Source organism: Mauremys reevesii, linkage group 5, assembly GCF_016161935.1.
Source record: "Mauremys reevesii isolate NIE-2019 linkage group 5, ASM1616193v1, whole genome shotgun sequence".
Classification (NCBI taxonomy): Eukaryota; Metazoa; Chordata; order Testudines; family Geoemydidae; genus Mauremys; species Mauremys reevesii.
The window spans coordinates 131,449,985-131,472,607 of NC_052627.1; the positions used below are offsets into that span (position 1 = coordinate 131,449,985).

The window sequence follows — 22,623 nt, forward strand, 5'->3', positions numbered from 1 at the left end:
ATGGGAATACAAACTTTTCCTGCATAATAAAAGATTCTGGACTTGATCCTAACTTGATGTAAATCGGTGTAGCTTCACTGAAGTCAATGGAATTATACTGATTTACATCAGCTGAGAATCTGGCCCCATTTCTGAATGTCCAGCTCTAACCTACCCTTCTTTAATGTCGGCACAAGGCAGTACTGGGGACTCTGTATAGCAACAACTAGGAAGATACAGCTCATTTTAAAATCTTTTTGACTATCAAACCCACTTGAACATTGTGGGGTCTGACCTTCATCAGAAACATATCGGGTTTGTGCTCCACGTAGGGTCTGTCAGACTCCACAGAGACTACACTGGCACAACCACGTCATTGGAGTTCTGCTGGCATAACCCCATAGTGTAGATGCAGCTACACTGACTGAGGAGGTCAATAGATTCATACCACTGTAAAATTGCTGAAAGACATTATTAGGCCCACAATACCTAGAGTCTACATGGGCACCCACTTGGCCAACCTAGCTTTTATGGCTCAGGTTTCCTTACAGAAAGAAAAACTCTGGGTTTTTAATTGAATCACCCTTGAAAGTAAACATGGGGTTTAATTTTCAGAAACATTCAGTTTGCAAAATCAGACTATATATGGAACCCCAAAATATTTCACTAACCTCCAACTTCACGTGTAATTCACCTTCCCAAACATTAACCTAGCAAAGGTGTGGGGGGAACTGCTGTAAAATTTCCATTCAGCTGAAACCTTCCTGGCCTGATTCTGCCCGGATTGAATTGGCTTCAGTGGTTTAACTCTAGATTTAGCCCAGTGGTTCAGTTATCCAGATGAAGGAAAAGTGAGGGCCTAGAAGCCCAATTTCAATTCCCCACTGTTCCCACATACTGCAACAGGAATGGCACAACACGTGTCGATACGAAGCTGCATTTTCTGGCTTCCCTTCTATGCTCCATGGACCGCACTCCTCCTAACTAGCACTTTACCTTCAATGTACTGCAGCAGAGATGGGATCTTTACTCCCCACATCTCACCCACTGCTACATGGATATTTTGGTGCAGGGCCTGTAGTAACTGCAAGGCAGCACATCCGTGTCCTTCTCCTGCATAAGGGGACGAGGCTACTACCTGTCAGCGAGAGAGAAAGAACAGGCTAAGTTTGGTCAGCACAATACCAGTGTGGTCCTGAAGGAGGGAATAGTTCAGACTCTCTCATTGTGGAGACCATACAACAGAGTTGTTGATTCTACTGCAGTGCCTTCCTGAAGAAGAAAGCATTCTAGCTAGTACGAGGATGCAGAACAGTGCGTCTCAGGAGAGGGCAGAGACAGAGAGATCCAAATCATACACATTCCTCAGCCTGTCTACAAGCATCTAGCTAGAAAACCCATTTTTATAGTTAACTGTCCCACTTCACATTCCACAGAAAACCTATTCTCATGGTCTACTCACCAGGAGTCGTGCCAGCAGCCCCTGGGGTGTAGGGAGTTTCACTAGGGAAAGAAAGAGAATATCATGAATTCTGCCAGACTTTCAGAGAGTCCCGCTGATGTTATTCACCTAGCCATTTCCAACGTGCCCACCAATGTTGAATGCAGCTGATCATAATTTGCATTTCCATAGTGCTTTCAGTCTGAGCTTCTCAAAATGCTTTACAGCCATGAATGAATTCCATCTCACAGCACCTCTATGAGGTTGCCATTAATTACTCCTTCATTTCACAAGTGGGAAGCTGAGAGAGAAAGATCAGGTGATTTCCCCAAGGTCACATCAGAATTTTGGTGGCAAGCTGGGAACAGAACCCACATTTCCTAGCTCCATCCCATGGCCATGTTGTAATCACAAGACCATCCCTCATTTTAGCCTTCTCATTGCAGATGAGAGAACTGGAGCAGACTGAACCTGTTCATTGTGTAGTGTGCCTGGAGAGCATAAATGAAAGAGTTTCTGTTATAAACCTGGTCCACTGTAGTCGAGGCAAGCAGCTTCTTCTCCTTCCTGCTGCTTTTTCTCAGCCAGCTCCCTAAGGCATCTGCAGAGAGGCTTCAAAGTACCAGTGTACTGAGCTGGCACCACATATTCGAGAAGCCTTGGCCATAACACCTGCAGAGAAGAGCGAGACTGTTCAGTACGCAGCTATTTCCATCCCCCCACCTCCAATATCCTGCTGTCGGAATCCCTCCCTCTCATGTAGCTTGTAGCTTAGCCCCCTGGGGGACCTAAGGGGCAGTTACACTCAGACAGTGGAAAGAATGAAGAGAAGATCTCTGCAACATGATTCCTTCCAGTTCAGTTGCTTTCTATCTTTTCTCTAATGTGAACCACTTACTCCATGATGAAGGGGTCACATCCCTGACATGAATCTGACATGCTGTTCCTCCATTATGCTGACTGTGCAAAAAGCTTCCTTGTGGGGAGGTACAAGGAAGATAAGGAAGAACGTCCCTATTTCAAGAAGCAGTAGCAACAGGTCACTTACTTGGGTCATTCCAGTGACCGAGGTGTCCAGACATTGCAGGATGTCAGTGCACAGGGTTTGGATCGTGTTTTCTTCCGGAATAGCCTGGGTGAGAAGTGTTGTACCCTGCTGTGAGACAGCTCTATAGAACTTATTAGCTAGTAGCAAGACACTGGCTAGAGAATCAGTGTCCTTCTCTTACAAAGCCATCATGAACATTGACCTATGCCTGCTTTTATATTGCACTGGAAGTGCACAAACATCTGAAGGGAAGAGAATAATGGAAACTCTTAACTGGTGGGTCAGATCCCAGGCTTAGGAAAACCCTAAAGTGAAGGGAATGATTCTCTGAACACAAGAGTTTCCCCAACAGGGTTAATTTTCTTTAAATTTGAAAAACTGTTTCATCTTTTTATCTCTGAGGAAAAACATTCAGACTCTGCCCAGTGGAAATCAATATGCAGAACCAGGGGGATCCACTCTGTTTGTTCCGATGCCCCAACCAGCTTGGTCATTCTGGGTGTAGTGAGTGTGATTCTATCAACTGGCCTAATTCTGCTCTTACTTACACCGGACTAAATATTGATTGACTCTACTGATTTCAGTGTAAAGGAGAGCAAAACTGGCCCGAGGAGAACAAGCAGCCTTCCTTAAGATGGATGTGTGTGTGCGCGTGTGTGAAAAAAAGACCCTTGGAGAGTATTGCCACAAGCTCCAACTTTGAAGAAAAGGGGCCAGGCAGAGCTAAGATCTTCAACAACTTACTGTAAAGTTGAACTGTTTATGTTAATACAGATCATGGATCCAATCATGGAGCACAAAGTTTCTGGAGCCTCTGGCTGTGTCCATGGATAGAAATACGGATTGAAGACATTTTTAAACTAGTACATGTAGATTAGAGCATGTAGTGAGGTAAATATGCAGCAAGCTTTTCCAGGCTCTTGACAGTCTGGGATGCAACCTGCATAACCTCGGTATTTTGCTGATAGTTTATGTTTGCTTCAACAGCCACAGAATTGGGCACCATTATGTTCTCTGGAGAGTCTATTGAAAACAAAGAGATGTGCTTTCTTGTACAAGAACATTTCACTGAAAAATGGTGTTTTCAGAATTTTCAATGACTCATCAGAGGGTTGAGGAACCTAGATGACTCTGTTAGATGTAAATACCCAGTGTGAGAGTCTGATCTGTTACACTAGTATAAATCCAGAGTGACGCCACTAAAGTCAGTGGAGTTACCTTGACTTTACACCAATATAACTGATCAGATTCTGGCTCTAATCCTTCAGTCCAGTTGTCCTTGAGTCAAAACTCCCACTGAAGGCAAGGGGAGCAGTCAGCATGCAAGAATGGTAGGACCGAGTCTTAAGTGTTAAGAAGTCTCCTTACCAGTTTGCTGGTGGACACACTGAACTCCGTGAAAACATGTGCTACCATATCCCAAGCTGCACAGTTCTCCACACTTTGTAAGCTGAGCAGCCTCTGGATGAAATGAAGAACTGCCTTCCTCACCTGCAAGGGTAGAGATGACACACATGAGTTATTGTTATCCCTTCTGCCTGAAATAGGAGATAGGATATGAGAGTCCTTATGCTTTTGATTTGATCTCCTTAGCTTATAAACATGGATCCATTTAACACAGTCAGGATAATGACATGCCTTCTCTAGTCTGCAGTCTCTCCTCTGGATCTGAATGAAAGCTCCACCCAGATGTCCATTCATCCCATATCATTGAAAAAAAATTGAAATATTTCACTGCTCCACACAATCTTACCGTAGCATTCTGATCACTGAAAGTGGATTTCACTGCCTTCACAATCAGACACTTTTTCGGTCTTGTCTCGGGCACTGAAAGATAAGGAGAGGTGTACAGTACTTCTTTGATCCACACACTCACTTTCCACATTGGAATGAATCCCGGATTTCAAAAGGCCCTATTTAAGAATAATACCAAGCTTCTCTCATACACAGAATCAATGGGGAAAACATAGGACCAGACTCTGGTCTGAGTTACACTAGTGTAAATCTAAAGTAATTCCAGTTCTATAAATAGTGCCATCATGCTGCCATGATGGAAATAGTATAAAAGAATTAGATAGACTGAGGTCAATCTGTGTTTAACACAGTCTAACAGAACTCAGAATCTAGTCTACAGTGTCTAATACTGACGATTATCAAGTCAGGGGTATTATTTTATTTTTGATTATCGTTAATGTGCATTAGCCCCAAGTCAACTTCTGTATCTGAAGTTGAAAAATATCTTGGGCTACATTCAGCACTTAGTTGAACCTGTTGATTTCTGTGTGGCCATAGGGGGGTAACTTAGGGCAGCATTTTGCCCCTTAGTGGATATCCAGACCACTGGTGACTGTGTGTTATAGAGATTCTGTGCCCCATTTGCAGAGGTGATGAGTCTGTTACAGCCCTGCCGGGCCTACAAAGCCTTGGTTCTTTAGCTCAATCTATAGTAGCTCATGCTTTTAGCTCTGGATCAGGGCTGGCTTTAGGCCGATTCCTCTGATTCTCCTGAATTGGGCCCCGTGCCTGACAGGGCCCTGCACATAACAGGACCCCGCGCCCAGTGACCTTTTAAATTTTTACTCACCCGGCAGCGCTATGGGTCTTCGGCAGCACTTCAGCTGCGGGTCCTTCACTCGCTCCGGGTCTTCGGCAGCACGTGAAGGACCCGCTGCTGAAGTTCCACCGAAGACTCAGAGCGAGTGAAGGACCCACCGCCGAAGTGCAGCCGAAGTCTCAGGGCACCGTCCGGTGAGTACAAGCCCCACAAATCAGGCCCCACACTTCCTAAAGCCGGCCCTGCCCTGGACGTCCCCAACTCAACCCTCAGCATGTCGGCCAAGAGGGCAGCTGGCACAGTTGCTCCTGTGTTACTTACAGTCAGCATCAACAATAGCTCTGAGCAGCTTCAAAGAGGTCACACAAACAGCCTCATTCTTAATCTTCAGCTGTGAGTGCAGAAAGGCTATCAGATCCTCTGGAGAAGAACGGGCTGCAAGGGAAGAAATCACGTCCTCGCTGATGACAGAACTCTTATTGTTACCATACCTTACAAAGGTAAGGAAGTTACAAGGAAACTACTGTGCAACTCAGAGTTTCTTCCCCTTACCTAGTTGAACTACACAATGGACCAGCTCTGTGTGATTTTCCATGCTGAGCGGCCTAGCCTGAGAACAGATCTGTGGGAAGAAGGGAAATGGTCAAAGAAAAACTAATCAGAAGCAATTGAAAAGAAAATGTTCAATTAATTTCTAAGCTTCCACTTCCTACTTGTCCAACTAGAGGTCTGAACCCCAGGTGGATGGTACTGAACGCACAGCAAGAATCAAACACAATGTCCAATACATTAGATGAGAGAAGCTAAAGTGTTTTGAACGGCAGAGCTCATCGAATCAAGACACAGCCACAGTGTTTACTGTACAACTCTGACTCCCCCTGATAATCGGCTTATGGTAAAATTGCTTTACAAACTGAGCTGGATATTAGCCAAGAAAGTGAGACCACTACCTGCTTACTCTTGAGCCTGCAGAAATCAGTAAGGCATGAGGCAGTCCCCAGGCTCTGCACTATCATTTCATAGATTTGGATTGTTAATATGCTTCAGATCTGCTGTGCCTAAGCTCAAGGGATCCAAGCAAAACCACCCCTCACCTGGTTATGCAGAGCACTGCAGATGGCTTGAAACTTCCCGTCAGGGAGAGGGATCTTATATTCACCAGAGACCTCCAAGAGCTGGCTCAGACTCTGCAACAGAGGGTGAAAGTCAGATGGTGGCACACACAGGAGCAATATGTAGTGACTGAAGCAGATTCAGGGGATTCATGGATTCCAAGGCCGAAATGGATTATTGCCATCATCTAGTCTGACCTCCGGTATAACACAGGCCACAGACCTTGCCCAGAATAATTCCCAGAGCAGAGCTTTTAGAAAAACATCCCAATCTCGATTTAAAAACTGTCAGTGAGGGAGAATCTGCCTCAGCCCTTGGTAAATGGTTGTAATGGTTAATTATCTCACCATTAAAAATGGACACCACATTTCCAGTCTGAATGTGTCTTGCTTCAGTTTCTAGCCACTGGATCAAGTTACCCCTTTCTCTGCTAGACTGAAGAGCCCGTTATAAAACATGAGTCCCTCATGTAAGATATTATAGACTGTCATGAAGTCACCTGTCACAGGATAGGTCCACCCCGTCAGGGTGGTACCAGGTTGTGGAGGAAATGAAGTAGATCTCGGGCGGCCCAGCTGGCCTAGTCTCCTTAGCCACCGCAGCAGTCCTGACTCCTACGGCAGCATAGCCTAATGGTTGGGATCAGCGCAGCAGCCCTTCAGTGAGGGTCCACGGCCAAACAGCCTGAGTCTGTAGGGCTCCCCTTCTAGGTATAGCAGTGCGGCCTAGTGGCCAAAGTCAATGGAACCACCCTTGGCAGCAGAGCAATGCGGCCTAGTGGCCAGAGTCATTAGAACCACCTTTTGCAGCAGGGAAGTGTTGCCTAGTGGCCAGCCCTTCTCCACTGGGTCCTACGTATTCCACAGGTCCCAGCCCAGGGCCCTGTCTTGCCGCAGGGGTATCTGCCACCAAATCAGCGGGGATCCTTCCAAAACACGCCAAGTCAAAGCCCAGTGCCTCAACTGGATCAATGCTTAGTCTACCTAGGATACTTTCCACTCAGGAATTCTGTGGTCTCTCCTCCATCTCTGGCATTGGGCGGCTGGGGGTCGGTTGCAGCCACAGTCTGGCTGACCTCCGAATCCTGGAGCACTGGCAGTCTCTCTGCAGGAGCCTCCAATGCACCCAGGGCCAGCGCTTCCATTTAGGCGAGCTAGGCAGTCGCCTAGGGCGCCAGGATTTGAGGGGGGGCCCCGACATTTTGCCTGGAGGGCGGCAGGTGGTTCCGGTGGACCTCCTGCAGATGTGCCTGTGGAGGGTCCGCTGGTCCAGCGGCTCTCGTGGAGCATCCGCAGGCACGCCTGCGGCAGGTCCACCGGAGCCGTGGGACGGACCCTCCGCAGGAACGCCTGCGGGAGGTCCACCGGAGCCGCGGGACCGGTGGCAAAATGGGTAGAGCCGGCCCTGCGCCTAGGGTGCCAAAAACCCTGGCATTTCTCCTGAATGCACCTCTGCTCTCTTCGGCAGCCATCCCAGACTGAGCTGAGTGGCTCTCTTTAATATCCTGGTTCCAGCTGAAGCATGCCCAGCAGAGATGAGGGGCCATGGCCTCCTTAACCCATAAAGTATGATTATCCCGTGTTGAACCAATGTTGGGTAGCTAAACCCAATCACGCACCCTTTTACTTTCTGTTTGTTAAACTAAATAGATTGAGTTCCTTGATTCTACCACTGTAAGGCATGTTTTCTAATCCTTTAATCACTGTGGCTCTTCTCTCAATCTCCTCTCCAATTTATCAACACCCTTTTTGAGTTGTGGGCACTAGAACTGGACACCGTATTCCAACAGTAGTCACACAAGTGCCAGATTTAGAGGTAAAATAACCACTGTACTCTTCCTAGAGATTCCCCTTTTTATGCTTTTCAGCTTTTTTGGCCACAGCATGAGCTCATGTTCAGCTGATTGTGGTGATCATGATGAACAATCTTTTTCAGAGTCACTGCTTCCCAGGACAGCATCCCCCATCATGTATGTATGGTCTAAATTCTTTGTGCCTAGATGCTCACATTTACATTCAGCCATATTTAAATGCACCTTTGTTTGCACCCAGTTTACCAAGTGATCTAGATCTCTGTGAATCTGTCCTTTCCATTTTTTACCACTTCCCAATTTTTATCTCATCTCCCAACTTTATCAGAGATGTTTTTATGTCCTCTGCCAGGTTATTGATAAAAAAGGTGACAATCGAATTCCTTCCTGCATCTAAACACTTTTCTCCTTTGCTGCTTCAAGCTTCCAGAATGTCTCTGATGCCATCTACAGATTTTACTATATTGAAGCAGTTCTGTAGTGCTCTGATGCTATCGAACAAGTCCATCATGCGTTGGTTCCCTCCAAATCATGGGTATTTCAACCCCAAAAGTGACCACATACTGTACCAGAAAGCTTCAACCAACAGAGATGGTGAGTAAATATCACTACCAAGAAGTTATAGCTGTCTCGTGAGTTCATTTACAACAGTGTAGCCGCACTGAAGACAGAATATGGCCCCTTAATTCTTGCTCATGTGGTACTCAGGGTAGATGAAATAGAGAGAAGGGAGTGAGACAATATCTTTAATTAGATTATCTCACCCACCTTGGCGCTGTTGGGACCAACATGGCTTCAACAGCACTGCATAGAACAGGAGGTGAAATAGACAGGCAATGCTTTTAGATCCATCTAGTTACATAATCCAAAGCAATCACCCTCAAGCCTCCTTAGTATTAATTTTCAGCCATTGACCATTGGCTTGGTACTGACCAGAGACAACATATGGCAGACCATGCTCTGAGGAGCTTATGAACTAAAGAGAGACGCAGAGTTGACAGGATGTACTGGGAAATCATGAGGAGGATCTTGTTGGGGAGGGCAGGTGTTTTGATTTTTATCTCCTTATCATCCTCCCCAGGAAACAGAGGATGCTTTTCATAAGAGGCATTTACCTACAAATCTTCTTGCCTGGCTCACCATGTGTATAAACCCAGAACTCGTGTGGATATTTATTTTCTAACAAGTCACTGTCTCAACCAGGAAACCCCACTGGCAGCAAATTCCTTGTGCAGTTCATACATGCACACACATAGACAGTTACCTTAAGGAGTGGTACCTCACCTTGGTGACGTGAAAAACATCAGTGTCCTCCTTATATTGCTCAAGGAGCCATGAGAGGTGTTCAAATATCTGATCTTGATACTCCTCTTTGTGTAGCAGGAGGCTCATCATGGGACCAAGGGCTTTGATGATAGCCTGCTTGAGCTGCATAGATGAGACACAGAATTTATGTTCCTACTAATTCATTCAGTATCATCCAATGGGCACACCTTTTCTACTTCCAATGCCTGCAACTTCCCTTGTTCCACTGTAGGAATGGGCCTATCTCAATATTTCCTGGTAAAGAACCGGGACTCGTAGGGTTGGTTTCAGGATTATATCCTAATGCACCTCACAACTATACCAGGTAAAATATTCCCCAGATTAGTATGCATTCTAGGCCAACTCATCCCTGCTGGAACTCCACTGGGGCTGAATGGAGGAATTAATTTAAGCCACTATCCCATGTTTATCTGCACGTTAGGTGCATAAAACTAGAATCCATGTACACTGTGTACTGACAGAATTTCCATGATGTGGTGACATTATAAATGTTTGGGTTTTAGATGTTTTACATGACACTCTGTTCCATCCAAAAGGACCTACCACTAAATGCCATCATCACAATGAGTGTCAGACACATACAATTTAACGTTACAATTTCTGCTAAAGGTTTAGAGAACCAGCAATTCTCACCTCCGGCTCCTCACAGGTCAGCCAGTTGCTGGTCACATGAGTGTAGACGGGAAGAAAATGATTGCAGAGTCGCAATTGGCCCACTTTGGGGAATGAGCACTTTTCCCAGTTAGCCAAAAAGAGACGTACTGCCCTTGACCATTGTTCCAGAACTGCATGGACGGAGAGAAGACAGGCAATGTGAAAAGGACACATTAGTAACGAGGAGAAGTTGCTTTATCCATGAAGACACTCAGGCCAAACGTTTACTACAATTCCATGGCAGCTACTGCTCTGTTCAGGACTAGACGCTGAAATCCAACATCAATTTTGAGCTATTTCTCTTCCCCCCATTCCGTGTCTTGTTTCTCAAAAGGCTTTTTAATTTGCAGATCTCTCAATCTTTTTTCAATTACCAGCATCTGAAGACAATTTTTTCTCCCTTCCTTGTTACCTCTTAATTAGAGCTGCTTGAAAAAACAGTTTAAATTAAATTACAAATCTTTACTGATGGTGATTTTTTCTTTCAAAATTGCAAAGTTTAAAAATCATTTCTATTTTTCAAAAATCAAAAAAATCCAGCCACCTCTTTAGATACTCAGAAACACTGGATGCACACTTCCTGATCAGACTTGTCACTGACATCTTTCACATTTGTTTTTCATCAAATTTGGGGAAAAAATTATGGAAAATATAATTAAAAATCAAAATATTTCAGCAAGCTCTCCTCTGAACGACTCGTGTCCTCTGCAGTTATTGTTTATTTAACTCTAACACTGGATGATTTTATCTCGAGTTACAGTTTGTCTGAAAGATGTTCAGTGCCCCTAACTGCCATTGGCTTTACTGGGATTTGAAGGTAGTGGGGAGCACTTTGCCCTAAAGGTAGGTGTATCTAGTGTCCTTGCTAAGAAGAATTAGGGCCCAATCCTGTTGTCTATGAAGTCGATGGCAAAATTCCCATTTACCTCAAAGGCACAGGATTAACCCCTTACTGAGCATCACCTGAAAAGCAAAGGAAGAGAGAAGTGGAGAGGAAGAGAAGACAGAGAAAGAGGGTGAAAGGAGATGATGATAAAGAAACTAAGAGGAGAGAATGGGTGAAGGAGTGGGAAATGGGATTTTTAAATGTACAGTATTGAAATCTGTTCCCTTCACCTCCTCCCCCAGGAGACTGCCGGCAGATGGGCAGCTTCAGCCTTTGTGTCTGTTTATTTTAAATTATATCCATGAGTCATAAAGGGCTTGAACTTACAAATGCTCAGTGCCTCCTGCAAAGTGAGGAGCACTCCCAACTTCACTGAGTGCTGCGGGAGCCAAGGAACGCACCACCTGGTGCAATCCAGGGCAGGGAGCACAGTTCAGGGCATGTTTGCAAACTTGGTCAGTCACTCCAATCTGTACCAAGACCCCCTAAATATCCATTTGGGGCACCTGCAGTAAGTGCTGGCACTTACCACCGCAAAATGCTTGTCTCAGCCTGCCGTCCTTGACGAACTCCAGCATGGAGAACATGGTGTTCAGGGTCACTCTCACAAAAGGGATACACTTACGTGCTGCAGAGAAAGGCAGAAGAGAAGGAAGATAGATAATCGGCTGCTCTCCGCCTTCTTAGAACACACTTAGAAACACTGAGGGGCCGGATACTATGGGCTCCTGGGTCATTTTGCGCTGCGTAAGCAGACTGGCTTTAAAGGAGCCATTGAAAGCCAGTGGGGGATTCACCCTGAAGAGAGGAATCCTGCACCAGTGCACAGCTGTGCCCAATGCTCAACTCACTCCCAGCATAAGGGGAGAGAGCACTGGGGCCGGATGGGAAGTGGGGTGGAGAAGAGCTCCACTAGACCTGATCTTCCACTCATTCCCATCCTTAAGGAACTTCAGTTGGGGGCAGAAGTTAGAGCTTCCACTGCCGTCTGGACAGCTCATGATCTGGAAGCCAGAACTAGCAAGAGCAGTGAATCCTTTGTCTCTCCACACACGCACGCACACACTCAAGCAGAGCTCTGTTTAGCTGCAACATTTATAGGTAGAGAGAGTAATCCCCTGTCCTTAAATGAAAGACAATAACTTTGAAACAAAAGATGGAAGTTACCATACCATAGGCTGATGACAGGTTGCCCAGCGTAACTAAAATAAACTCTTCAGGCAGCTTCGGTGGTTTCAGGTGACAGTGCAGCTCATACATGACATGATCAAAATAGCAGCTTGCCAGAGTCACTAACGTGTTGCTAGCTGCCACTTTTACCTCATTTGTTGCTTCCTACAAAAAAAAACAAAACAAAACAAAAAAAAAAGAGAAAGACTGAAGTAACTGAAGCCGGTTGCACTAGCCAGAGTTGTTTATATGAGTCAAGATCTTATTTCTGTGCATAAGTTCCGAATGAACTCACCCAACTTTCTGCGGATACAGTCATTAGTCATAAATATTCATTGAGTCGTTTGGCTAAACAATTTTCAGCCTTCGAGTTGCTTGCAAGCTGCTTAGTTAGACTATTCATTATTAGCTCCTTGTGGGTGGATGACTGGTCACCTTAGTCACGTGATATTTTGCCCTGCCCTTCCCTGAGGAGGTAGTGAGACACAGACAGCTTCAAGATATTCAGAGAGCTTTCCTGGAATAAACTGTCCCCCAAAAGGAGGCTGACTTCCTTTGGAACAAGAGAGAGATTTTTCCATGGGTTTTCCTGCTGCCAAACTAGATTCTAAATCCAATGCTGCTGCTTTTGGAGATAGCTCAGATTCTGTCTGTCTTAGAGCTTTATACTGCCACTTATCCCTATAGTATCAGAGCGCCTCCCACATAACATCAGTATCAAAAATGAAATCCCTAGTAGACTTTGGGAAAGACGTGCTCATTAAGAAACCACAGGCCTGTCTCTGTGTCTGAGATCATGTGTCTCGGGTCCTGATCCTGCAAAGCACTTAAGCACATGTGTAACTTTCACATGTGAGTTTTCCCATCTTATGCATGTGCACAAGTGCTGTCTAGGACCTGGGCTTTGGTCTGGAGGAAGGTGTGGGCCTCTAACAGAAGAATACATTTTCATTTCAGTATATAGTTTACTCTGCCCCGCCCCCCGCAAAAAAGAGAGTTTTAATTAGTTAAAGCTTTGGATCCTTTGATTAGTAGCTCAGGAGAACTAACTTACCTGAGTCTCTCTCATCTGGTCTGAGGCTAGGCTTACAATGTTTTTCACTAGCCTTATCTCTAGGCCCCCGGTGTCCTGCTGTAACACCCCCTCCAGGATATAGTAAATGGCTACTCTGTTTTGCTGGGGACAAACCAGAAAAGAGAAAAAAAAATTCGGAAAAGTTTTTCTTGATGACCACACAGTAATTTGACAAATAAGCCCCTGCCCTAAAGAGCTTCCAATCCAAACATGAAATGATTAGCCCAAGTCTTATCATAACAGAGCAGGTCTGTGGCCAGGAAGAGAATCCATATCTCCTGAGTCATTATCCAGAGTCCTATCCCCTAGGCCACACTGACTCCTCAGCCAGCATGCTCACACAACTACTCCATTGACTTAATTGGTGTAAAACATGCCATGCCCTCCATAATCACCATATTAGCAGCACTTCAGAAGCAGCCGAACAATTGACATATTTTAATCTTCCTGCAGAGAAAAAAGCCAGAAGAAGCCTCCTTCACTGCCCCCTTCTCGAGTTTCATTTATTGAAAACAAACAATAAAAAGGAGCCCCTTGCCCTTGCTCTAGTCACTCCAGACAGAATTGGTAAATGTGTAATTACAAAATACCCAACTCCCGCAGTAAGTCCTCAACAGCTCCTAGCGGAAATTAGCTCAGCAGACAGATCTACATTGACAGTCGCACACTCAAAGGTGTCTTTTATGAGGCCCATCAGTGTAGAAATTCACAGATGATACTAAATATGGGGGAGTTTAGTATCAGCTGGGACAGAAAAAAAATAAAGAGGGACACAGAGAAATTAAAAACCTGAGCAGAGAACAAGATTCCTTTCAGAAAACTGCAAACTAGCACATCTGGAAAGGATGTAACTGACATAATGGGAGGGAGAAAAGTGGGAAGCAACAAGTGCCCTGGGGGTGACAGTGAAAAACCAAGTCAACGTGTATATGCAAGGGGTGACGGCTACCACAAAGAGCCATGTGGGTTGGGTCTTTTCCACACAGGGATCATGGCACAAAGCAGGAAGATGACAGTTCCTCTCTGTTCATCTAAGGTGTGACTGCATCTGGATTATTGCATTTTCTAGCACCACATTCCCAGAGAGAGCAACAAACTGGAAGTAATTCATGGGAGAGCAAAAAAAGAATGCAGGGGGGTGGCAGAACTGACTTCTGAATAGAGCCCTGCAACCTGACCCAAATCCTATGGGACCTGACTACAGGCATCAGGGTCAGGTTGGATGAAAAAACAACTGGCTCTTGGGCTCAGGTCAGGTCGGCTCTCCTCCTTTAGCTCATGGGATCAGCACAACAGGGGGCAGTGTCAGAGGATGAAGCCATCGATGCACATCGTTGCCGCTGCGCCGGCTCCATGAGCAGGATGCAGTGGCAATATCTGGTTTGGGGGGAAGGGTTGGGACCAGGATGGAAAATGATTCAACCCTCTCAAGGTGAGGTGAGTGGGCTTGGGGCCAGTTCAGGTTGGGCTTCAAAACTGGGCCTGAGCAGACCTCTACTTCTGAAGACAGACTGAAAGAACTGCCAAAGGCAGATGCGGCAAAAGGAGGACTATGAGGGGACATGATAATACCATACAACTATATGTAGTGTGTGAACATCAAGGAGGAAGAGGAATTTTTTAGGCAGTGATGAGCTCCAGCTGGTTCGCACCGGTTCCCGAGAACCGGTTGTAAAATTTAGAAGCCTTTTTAGAACCGGTTGTTCCAGGACAAACGGTTCTAAAAAGCTTTTAAATTTAACAAAGGCTAGGGCAGCTGTCCACCCGGCCCGGCCCCAACTCACCTCACCCTCTCCCCTGAATGCTCCACCCTCCTTCTCCTCCCCTTCCCCTGCTTCCCGCGAATCAAATGTTCGCGGGAAGCCTGAAAAATGCAGCAGGCAGGTAAGCTGGGCGCGGGGGGGACGGTGTGTGCATGGCCCAGTCCGGCTCCCCCTGGCCCTGGCCGAGCGCCCCAGCCAAGCACCACTGGCTGGGGCTGGTCCCGGCTGAGCGGCTTGGACCCGGCCCAGCTGGGGACCCGCAGCTCCGGCCCAGCCCGGGGAGTCGGGCCCCGCGGCCCCGGCCTCCCCAGCCCCAGCCGGAGCGGCCCCGGCCGCCCCGTCCCTGGCCCCCCGGCGCTGGCCGAGCAGCCCCCCGGCACCGGCCGAGCGGCCCCAGCCCCGCGGCCCCCCGGCGCCAGCGGAGCGGACCCGGCCCGGGGAGTCGGGCCCGCGCCCGGCCCCGTGCCGCCAAGCGGCCCAGCCCAGCCCGGGAGTCAGGCCTCGGCTCCGCCCCGTGCCGGCCGAGCGGGCCCGGGCGGCCGCCCGGCCGGAGTCGGGCCCGCTCCGCCCCGTGCCGCCGAGCGGCCCGGCCCGCCCGGGAGTCGGGCCCCGCGCCCGGCCCCGGTGCCGGCGGCCAGCGGCTCGGCCGGCCCGGGAGTCGGGCCTCGCGGCTCCGCCCCGTGCCGGCCGAGCGCGGCCCGGCCCGCCCGGGAGTCGGGCCCGCGGCTCCGGCCCCGTGCCGGCCGAGCGGCCCGCCCGCCCGGGAAGACGGGCCCCGCGGCTCCGGCCCCGGTGCCGGCCGAGCGGCTCCGGCCCGGCCCGGGGAGTCGGGCCCCGCGGCTCCGGCCCCGGTGCCGGCCGAGCGGCTCCGGCCCGGCCCGGGGAGTCGGGCCCCGCGGCTCCGGCCCCGGTGCCGGCCGAGCGGCTCCGGCCCGGCCCGGGGAGTCGGGCCCCGCGCCCGCCCCGTGCCGCCGAGCGGCCCGCCCGCCCGGCTGGGGAGTCGGCCGCGGTGCTGGCGCCCCGGCCGGCGCCGCTGGCCCGGGGAGTCGGGCCCAACGGCACCGCCCGAGCGGCTCCGGCCCGGCCCGGCAAGTCGGGCCCCGCGGCTCCGGCCCCGGTGCCGGCCGAGCGGCTCCGGCCCGGCAAGTCGGGCCCCGCGGCTCCGGCCCCGGTGCCGGCCGAGCGGCTCCGGCCCGGCAAGTCGGGCCCCGCGGCTCCGGCCCCGGTGCCGGCCGAGCGGCTCCGGCCCGGCCCGGGGAGTCGGGCCCCGCGGCTCCGGCCCGGGGAGTCGGGCCCTACGGCACTGGTCGAGGTCCCGGCAGAGCGGACCCGGACCCAGGCAGTGTGGTAAGGGGGCAGGGAGCAGGGAGGCAGTGTTCGGTGTGTTGTGGGGGGGTCAGGGTGGTCAGAGGGCAGAGAACAGGGGGATTGAATGGGGACAAGGGTCCCGGGGGGCAGTCAGGAAGGAGCAGGGGTTGGATGAGGTGGCAGGGGCAGTCAGGGACAGAGAGAAGGAGTAGTTGGATGGGGCAGGGGTCCCAGGGGGCCATCAAGAATAAGAGGAGAGATTGGATGGGGCTGCAAGGGGCAGTCAGAGGACAGGGATGGGTCAGTGGTCCCAGGGGGGTGTCAAGGAACATGGGGGGTTGGATGGGGCATGACCCCCGGGGGGGCACGACCCCCTCATGAGGTGAGGAGGAGGGAACCGGTTGTTAATATTTTGGCAGCTCATCACTGCATTTAGGTAAAAGTAGGAGTAATGGGATTAAACTAAAAAAAGACATACAATTTAGACTTTAATAACAGGAAAAATGCCTCACCTGTGAGATGGGTCTATAAGGTTATGACATAGTCTTCCTAGGAAAATAGCGGAAGTTCAGTCATTAGGGGCTTTTAAAATTAGTTTGGCCAAACCAGTGGGAAATGGCCATTTGGAATGGTTCTGCATTCGCAGGGAAATGGACTGGATGATCCAATAGATCTTTTCCATCTCTGTCTCCTGGGAGTCTCTATATCTAGGTGACCTGCATGCCAAGGTCATAAAGCCCTTTGGAATGTTCAGAGCCAATCAGATCTCTCGACTGGCTAAACATTCCATTGGTGCTGCTTGAAAAGGAGGCTTCTGCAAACTGCAATCAGAACACACAGCTCCACTGGGGAGAAGCTCCTTCCATTCATTTTTAAATGTCAGGAGGATTTGTTTAATTGAAAATTGTCACTGATAATTTATGAATACATAAGCGCTACATAATACAAGTAGCTCTGGATTAGGCAATAATTTTATTCTTTAAAACCAAAAGAGATTCATCATTAATCAAGTAATTCAAATAATTAAAGTACTAGGAGGCCAAGACAAGCAGTTCGGTTCTGCTCATAAGGGCTAGTGGGGGAGGACAGACTGGGGCAGGGGCTGAATGGGAGTGGAGACCCAGTGTTACAGGGGGGAGGGAGGTTCAGAACCACATAGTGATGGGGGAGGAGGTGCAGAGCTACACAGGGACAGGGGATGGTTGGGTGGGGCATAGAGCCACATTGGGATGGGGGGGAGTGGGTATCTGAGTGGGGGTGCAGGAACACATGGAGGCAGGGGCAGATGCCTTACTGAATGGGAGAGGTTAGGAGTCAGCCAGGGTCTGCATGGGGAGAGCTCCCTAACAATTCCCTAACAATTCCTAACAAAGCCATGAGGGGTGCAAGAAATATGGCTCTGTAGTGAGTTGAAGTGAATTGTTACTCAGAGTTCTGTATTAATATGCATAGTAAGGAATCTATTTGTCAAAAAAGATTTCCTCAATCCTTTTTGTGGTCTATTGATACAGACATACTTGCTGACAGGGATTTTGAAATAAATAATTTGAACTGGTGCAATTATATTGTATATTTGCAGAAATGTTAAAATACTGTGCGCATCATTTTATTTTTTTGTTGCAGAATCCGCCCCCCCCCCCTGGAAAATATATATGTAGATAAGGTCCCTTCAGTGCTATAATCTCAATAATCTTTCTTATGATGACATGAGTGTTGGTTAGGAATAAGAGCAGGGAGTCAGTTCACTTGGGTTTTATTCACATTCTTTTACTAACTTGCTAAGTGGTGTTGAGCAAGTAACTGAATTCCCTGTGACACAAATCATCTGTAAATGGGGATCATGCTTACCATTCTCACAAGGGTGCTGTGAGTCTTAATTCACTAGTGTTAGGTAAGTGCTTTGAGATTTTTGGATGAAGATGCTAAAGAAGGGCAAAGTATTATTGGAAGAGATTACTGCAGGTCCTATAGTGTACTTTTACTATATACAACCCATGTACTCCACTGTGTGAAAACGGACAATGCTCTTTTTATAGAGCATTATATCAGCCTGATCTGTAATAACAGCATTTTGCATGATGGAGGATAGAAGGGTGAATACAGATTATGCTGCTGGTGCACCAGGCCAAGTTCTATACTGAATTACCCATGCATTCCCCCAGGAAGTGAGGCAGAATTTGGTGTGGACACATGGAAAGCAGATTTAATTTCATGAAACTGCCCTACCTTATCCTGTTGCAATTTCTCCAGCAGAACTCTCACAACAGTAGCCAGCTTGGTCTTAGCTATAGAGGCAATCCTGAGGGCAATTCTGTCCTTATCTTGGTCATTCATGTGTGCCAGGAGGAAACAACCTCATTATAAACACCTGAAATTTAATAAAAGGATTTGGCTGGTTACCACTGATAGTAGAATTGGTGCTGGCCTCTTTAATTCACTATCCAGTAAAGATTCTGCAGGTGCCCAAACACTGTGAGGAGAAGACGACCTGGGAATCATGTAAATTCTCTTCCTTCCTCCTGATGACCAGGTTTGTGTGCTGAAGGACCCAGTGTGTTTGGGAGGAAATCATAATGAAGAAAATTTGTTCCTTTCAAGTAGATCGCCATGTAAAATAATCTTCCTTTCCCTCTTTACTATCAATTGATGAGGTTTGATAGCATACAGAATAATAATTTATGGCCCAAATTTTCAAAACTGGGTGCCTAAACTTAAGCACCTAAATCCATATTAAGGCACCTACACCCTGATTCAGCATCCTAATCACATGCTTAACTCTAAGCCAACAAAGAGACCTAAAGTTAAGCACATGCTTTAAGAGTTTTGCTTAGTCAGACCTCCCCCATAACATTCAATAGAAACTCAGATTCTCAGGAAAGTTTCCAGGTCCAGAGGCTGTAGGCCAAGTCCTCAACTGGTGTAAATCAACACAGCTACAAGGAAGACAACAGAGCAACACTGGTTTACAGCAGCTGAGGTTCTGGTCATACAAATGGAGAACATTACAACTAATCTATCTGTATGCCTAGGCTTTCTGAATGTGTGTGTGAATAGACTGGATCTAGAAAATACAATGCCTACCCTTACCTCTCTCAGTTACCTCCTGTTCACTCACAAGATTATTCATGTTTTAGTCTTTTTTCACCACTTCCTCCAGTCCTTTCTCCAAAGAGCTCCTGTCCTGGTAGGCAGCTGGCCTCTCAGTCTGTCATGGCCAGGATAGCCAGTTCAGATTATGCAAGCACTATTATGACATCGATGTGACTGTAGCATACCACACAATCAGCTGCTGACCAGGTATGTGCTGTAATTACATGGACAAGATCCTCAAAGGTATTTAGGCTCCTAACTCACACTGAAATCAGTAGCTTTTAGGAACCTAAATACATTTCAATATCTGGGCCCATACATGTAAGCAGTTCAATAGGAGGCTACATTTGCTCCAGTGTAGAATTTCTCATTCTCTCAACATCACTTTGAATTTTGGTTTGGTCCCTCTCTCAGTTTACCACACTTTCCAGTATTGGTTTTACCTGAAAATCTGCTCCTGGTTGAATTTATATAAATAAAAGCATCAAACAAAGAAAGAGAAGAAACTGCCTTGGAGAATGCACAGTGACCCTTGAGTGTGGTTGGTTGGTTTCCCTCTGCTTTTTAATTTGGTTGATCAAAAAGCCTGATGAAACCTTATTGAACTGTATTACAAATATTGATTTTATATTATTTTACAATGAATTGAAATGTATACTTAATTTCCTTGTCCTGCCAGACAAATCAACTACATTAATTTTTATTGTGTTTGATACAGTGTGGTGTCATATGTAGGGCCATATATAGAGCCAACTCTTGATTTTGGAAGTTATGTTGCCTTTAAAGCATTCAAAGTGATGACACTCTTTGCAGTAAACCATATGGAAAAAGAATTCCAATTACATTTGTCCCTTGCTATGTATAACCGATTTTGTGCCTTATCCTTTCTGATTTTATCCTTACACGTATATGCTATTCTTTTGTACTTCTCCTTAGTAATTCGTCCATGTTTCACATTTTGTAGGATTTCTTTTTGATTTTCAGGTCATTAAAAAACTTACTATTCTTCCTATCTTTCCTTTGTATTGGCAGTTGTGCCTTTAATATTGTCTCCATGAGAAACTTCCTGAACTCCTTTATGCCTTAGATATTTTCCTTATGGGTGGCTACCTACCAATTCTCTGAGTATATTGAAATGTGCTTTTTGTAGTCCTCCTTCTGTCATTCTCACTCCTTCCTTTCCTTAGAATCATGAAATCTATCATTCATGATCACTTTCACCCAAATCACCTTCCACCTTCACATTCACAACCAGCTCCTCCCTGTTGGTCAAAATCAAGTCTAAAATGGTTGTCCTTCAGGTTACTACCTTCATTTTCTGAAACAAAGCTTTGTCCCCAGTACATTCCAGGAATTTACTGGATAATTTTGTGTTTTGCCATATTTCTTTTTTAACAGCTGTCTAGGTAGGTAAAATCCCCCATTATTATCATCAGGATTTGATTTTTGAATATTTCTGGTTTTTGTTCTAGAAATGCCTCATCTCCCTCCTCTTCCTGATTGGGTGGTCTGTAATAGACCCCTACCAGGACATCACCCCTGTTTTTTCCTTCTTTTATCTTTACTCAGAGACTTTCAACTGGTCTGCTTCTCACCTCCTTCTGGACCTCAGAACAACTGTACAATGCAATATGTCCTCTGTTTTTTTTTCCTGCCTGTCCTTCCTGACCAAGCTATAGCCCTCTATATCAATATTCCAGTTATGAGATTTAGCCTATCAAGTATCTGCGATGCCAGTTAAGCTCAGTTATGACATATGTACTAAAACTCCCAGATTTTACTGTTTATTCCTCATTATTATTACTCCTTCCATTTGTGTATAGACATCTAAGATGTTAAGCAGATACCCACCATGGATTTCCCTTTTGTTACTCCTATAATTCTACTACAATTTTCCACATCTGCTTTTCCCCAAACATCTAGTCCTCTATTAAGGTCACCTTTTTTTACCTGGTGGCTTTTTTCACCCGCCCCCTCTGAACTTAGTTTTAAGCTCTTCTCATAAGGTTGGTGAGTCGGCACATGAAGATGTTCTTCTCCTTCTTGGTCAGATGGACCTCATCTCTTCCAAGCAAACCTCCTTCCTGCAATAGCAGCCCATGGTAGAGGAAGTCAAACCCTCCCATAGACCCATCTTCATAACCCTATTATGTGGACCCATTGAGTGTGTATTGAGCAGAAAGCACACTCACTGCAGGAGATGAAGGGACTGAGTTAAACTGCAGATGTCAAGTTCACATACTTCCATTTTCAGTGAATAATCTCTTAAGCCAGAGGGAATGGCTATGGTAAAAAAAAGTATTTCTGTAGATCAGCATGTGATTATTTGTATTGCAGCACTGCCTCATAATCCCAGTCACAGACCAGGATCCCATTGCGCTAGGACCTGTACAGACATAGAACAAGATGGTCCTTAACTGTCATTAATTAAGACATATCAACAGCACAACAAACAGACAAGAGGATAATAAAGCAAGCAAAAAAATCCCCTTTGAACCAGGTACCAGCATGTAACTAATAGAATGCTACATATTTAGAGAACTTTCTCTCTGATTCAGGGTCTGATGTGACTAAGCCCCTGTTCCATACCATTGTGTAAACTGGGGACTTGTACAAGATGGAAGGTATACAGTGGCACACAATCGAGGCCTACTCCATTTTTAGTACATAAACAGGAGGCCACTCTGTAAGAAGCTAAGGGCATGGTCAGCACAGAGAATTTGCCTGTCTCTGTGCTGGTGTTATGCACCCCCTCACTATCTGCACCTGGCTCCATAAACTTCGGCCTTTCAAGAATGCAGCACTGTGTAGGAGCATGGGTAATTGTAATAACGCTTGTTCATTGCAGCTGTTAACATCAGGGCAAGGCATCCACATATAGGTCCACTACAGATGGACCAGTGATAGGAAGAGTGTTCATGCATGTGACAAGTAACACCATAAACTATTACATGCCACAGAACAAATTAAGATCAATAACAGAACAACATTATGTGTGGCAAAGCCATGACAAACACTGTGCAGGCGTCAAGGAGCTCAGAAATTAGCACATCACACAAACACTGCCTCAGCTTGACTTAGATCTTGGGCAATAGTAGACCCTAAAAAGGAGGCCACAGCTTTACACCCATGGTCACTGTGGTTTAATTGGCTGCATTTTACAAGAGCTGGATCATAGGTTGACTCTGAGTGTATTTACACGGGGCAAGGTTTGCACAACACAAGCATTGTGCACACACTTCCCCTCAGAGCAGCTGCGGGTGGAGGTCTGACCATTCCCCCTCCAGCGGAGGGGGAGACACAGCATCTGCCCCTCACTGCGCATGGGGATGATTTTCTGGCGCACAAACAGCCCATGCTGTATTCTGCGTGGGGGAAGGCCCAAGCCCCACGCATGGGGTGGAGG

The 22,623-nt window shown here is 47.0% G+C and overlaps 1 protein-coding gene across 1 annotated transcript in view; it reads right to left on the reverse strand.

Annotated features, from left to right (window-relative positions):
• Window positions 1-18,467, reverse strand: part of LOC120406881 (maestro heat-like repeat-containing protein family member 2A) — a 282,231-nt gene extending 263,764 nt beyond the window's left edge. The window contains exons 1-13 of the mRNA XM_039542055.1: window positions 18,354-18,467; window positions 13,036-13,158; window positions 11,984-12,146; window positions 11,341-11,439; window positions 9,905-10,056; window positions 9,230-9,373; window positions 6,117-6,209; window positions 5,575-5,644; window positions 5,344-5,457; window positions 4,222-4,295; window positions 3,837-3,959; window positions 1,948-2,092; window positions 1,442-1,482 (exon numbers count right to left, since the gene is read on the reverse strand). Of these exons, the coding sequence (XP_039397989.1) occupies window positions 1,442-1,482; window positions 1,948-2,092; window positions 3,837-3,959; window positions 4,222-4,295; window positions 5,344-5,457; window positions 5,575-5,644; window positions 6,117-6,209; window positions 9,230-9,373; window positions 9,905-10,056; window positions 11,341-11,439; window positions 11,984-12,146; window positions 13,036-13,158; window positions 18,354-18,461 (1,449 nt within the window). The 5' untranslated portion in view covers window positions 18,462-18,467. The remainder of the gene's footprint in view (window positions 1-1,441; window positions 1,483-1,947; window positions 2,093-3,836; window positions 3,960-4,221; window positions 4,296-5,343; window positions 5,458-5,574; window positions 5,645-6,116; window positions 6,210-9,229; window positions 9,374-9,904; window positions 10,057-11,340; window positions 11,440-11,983; window positions 12,147-13,035; window positions 13,159-18,353) is intronic.
• Between the last annotated feature and the right edge of the window lie 4,156 nt (window positions 18,468-22,623).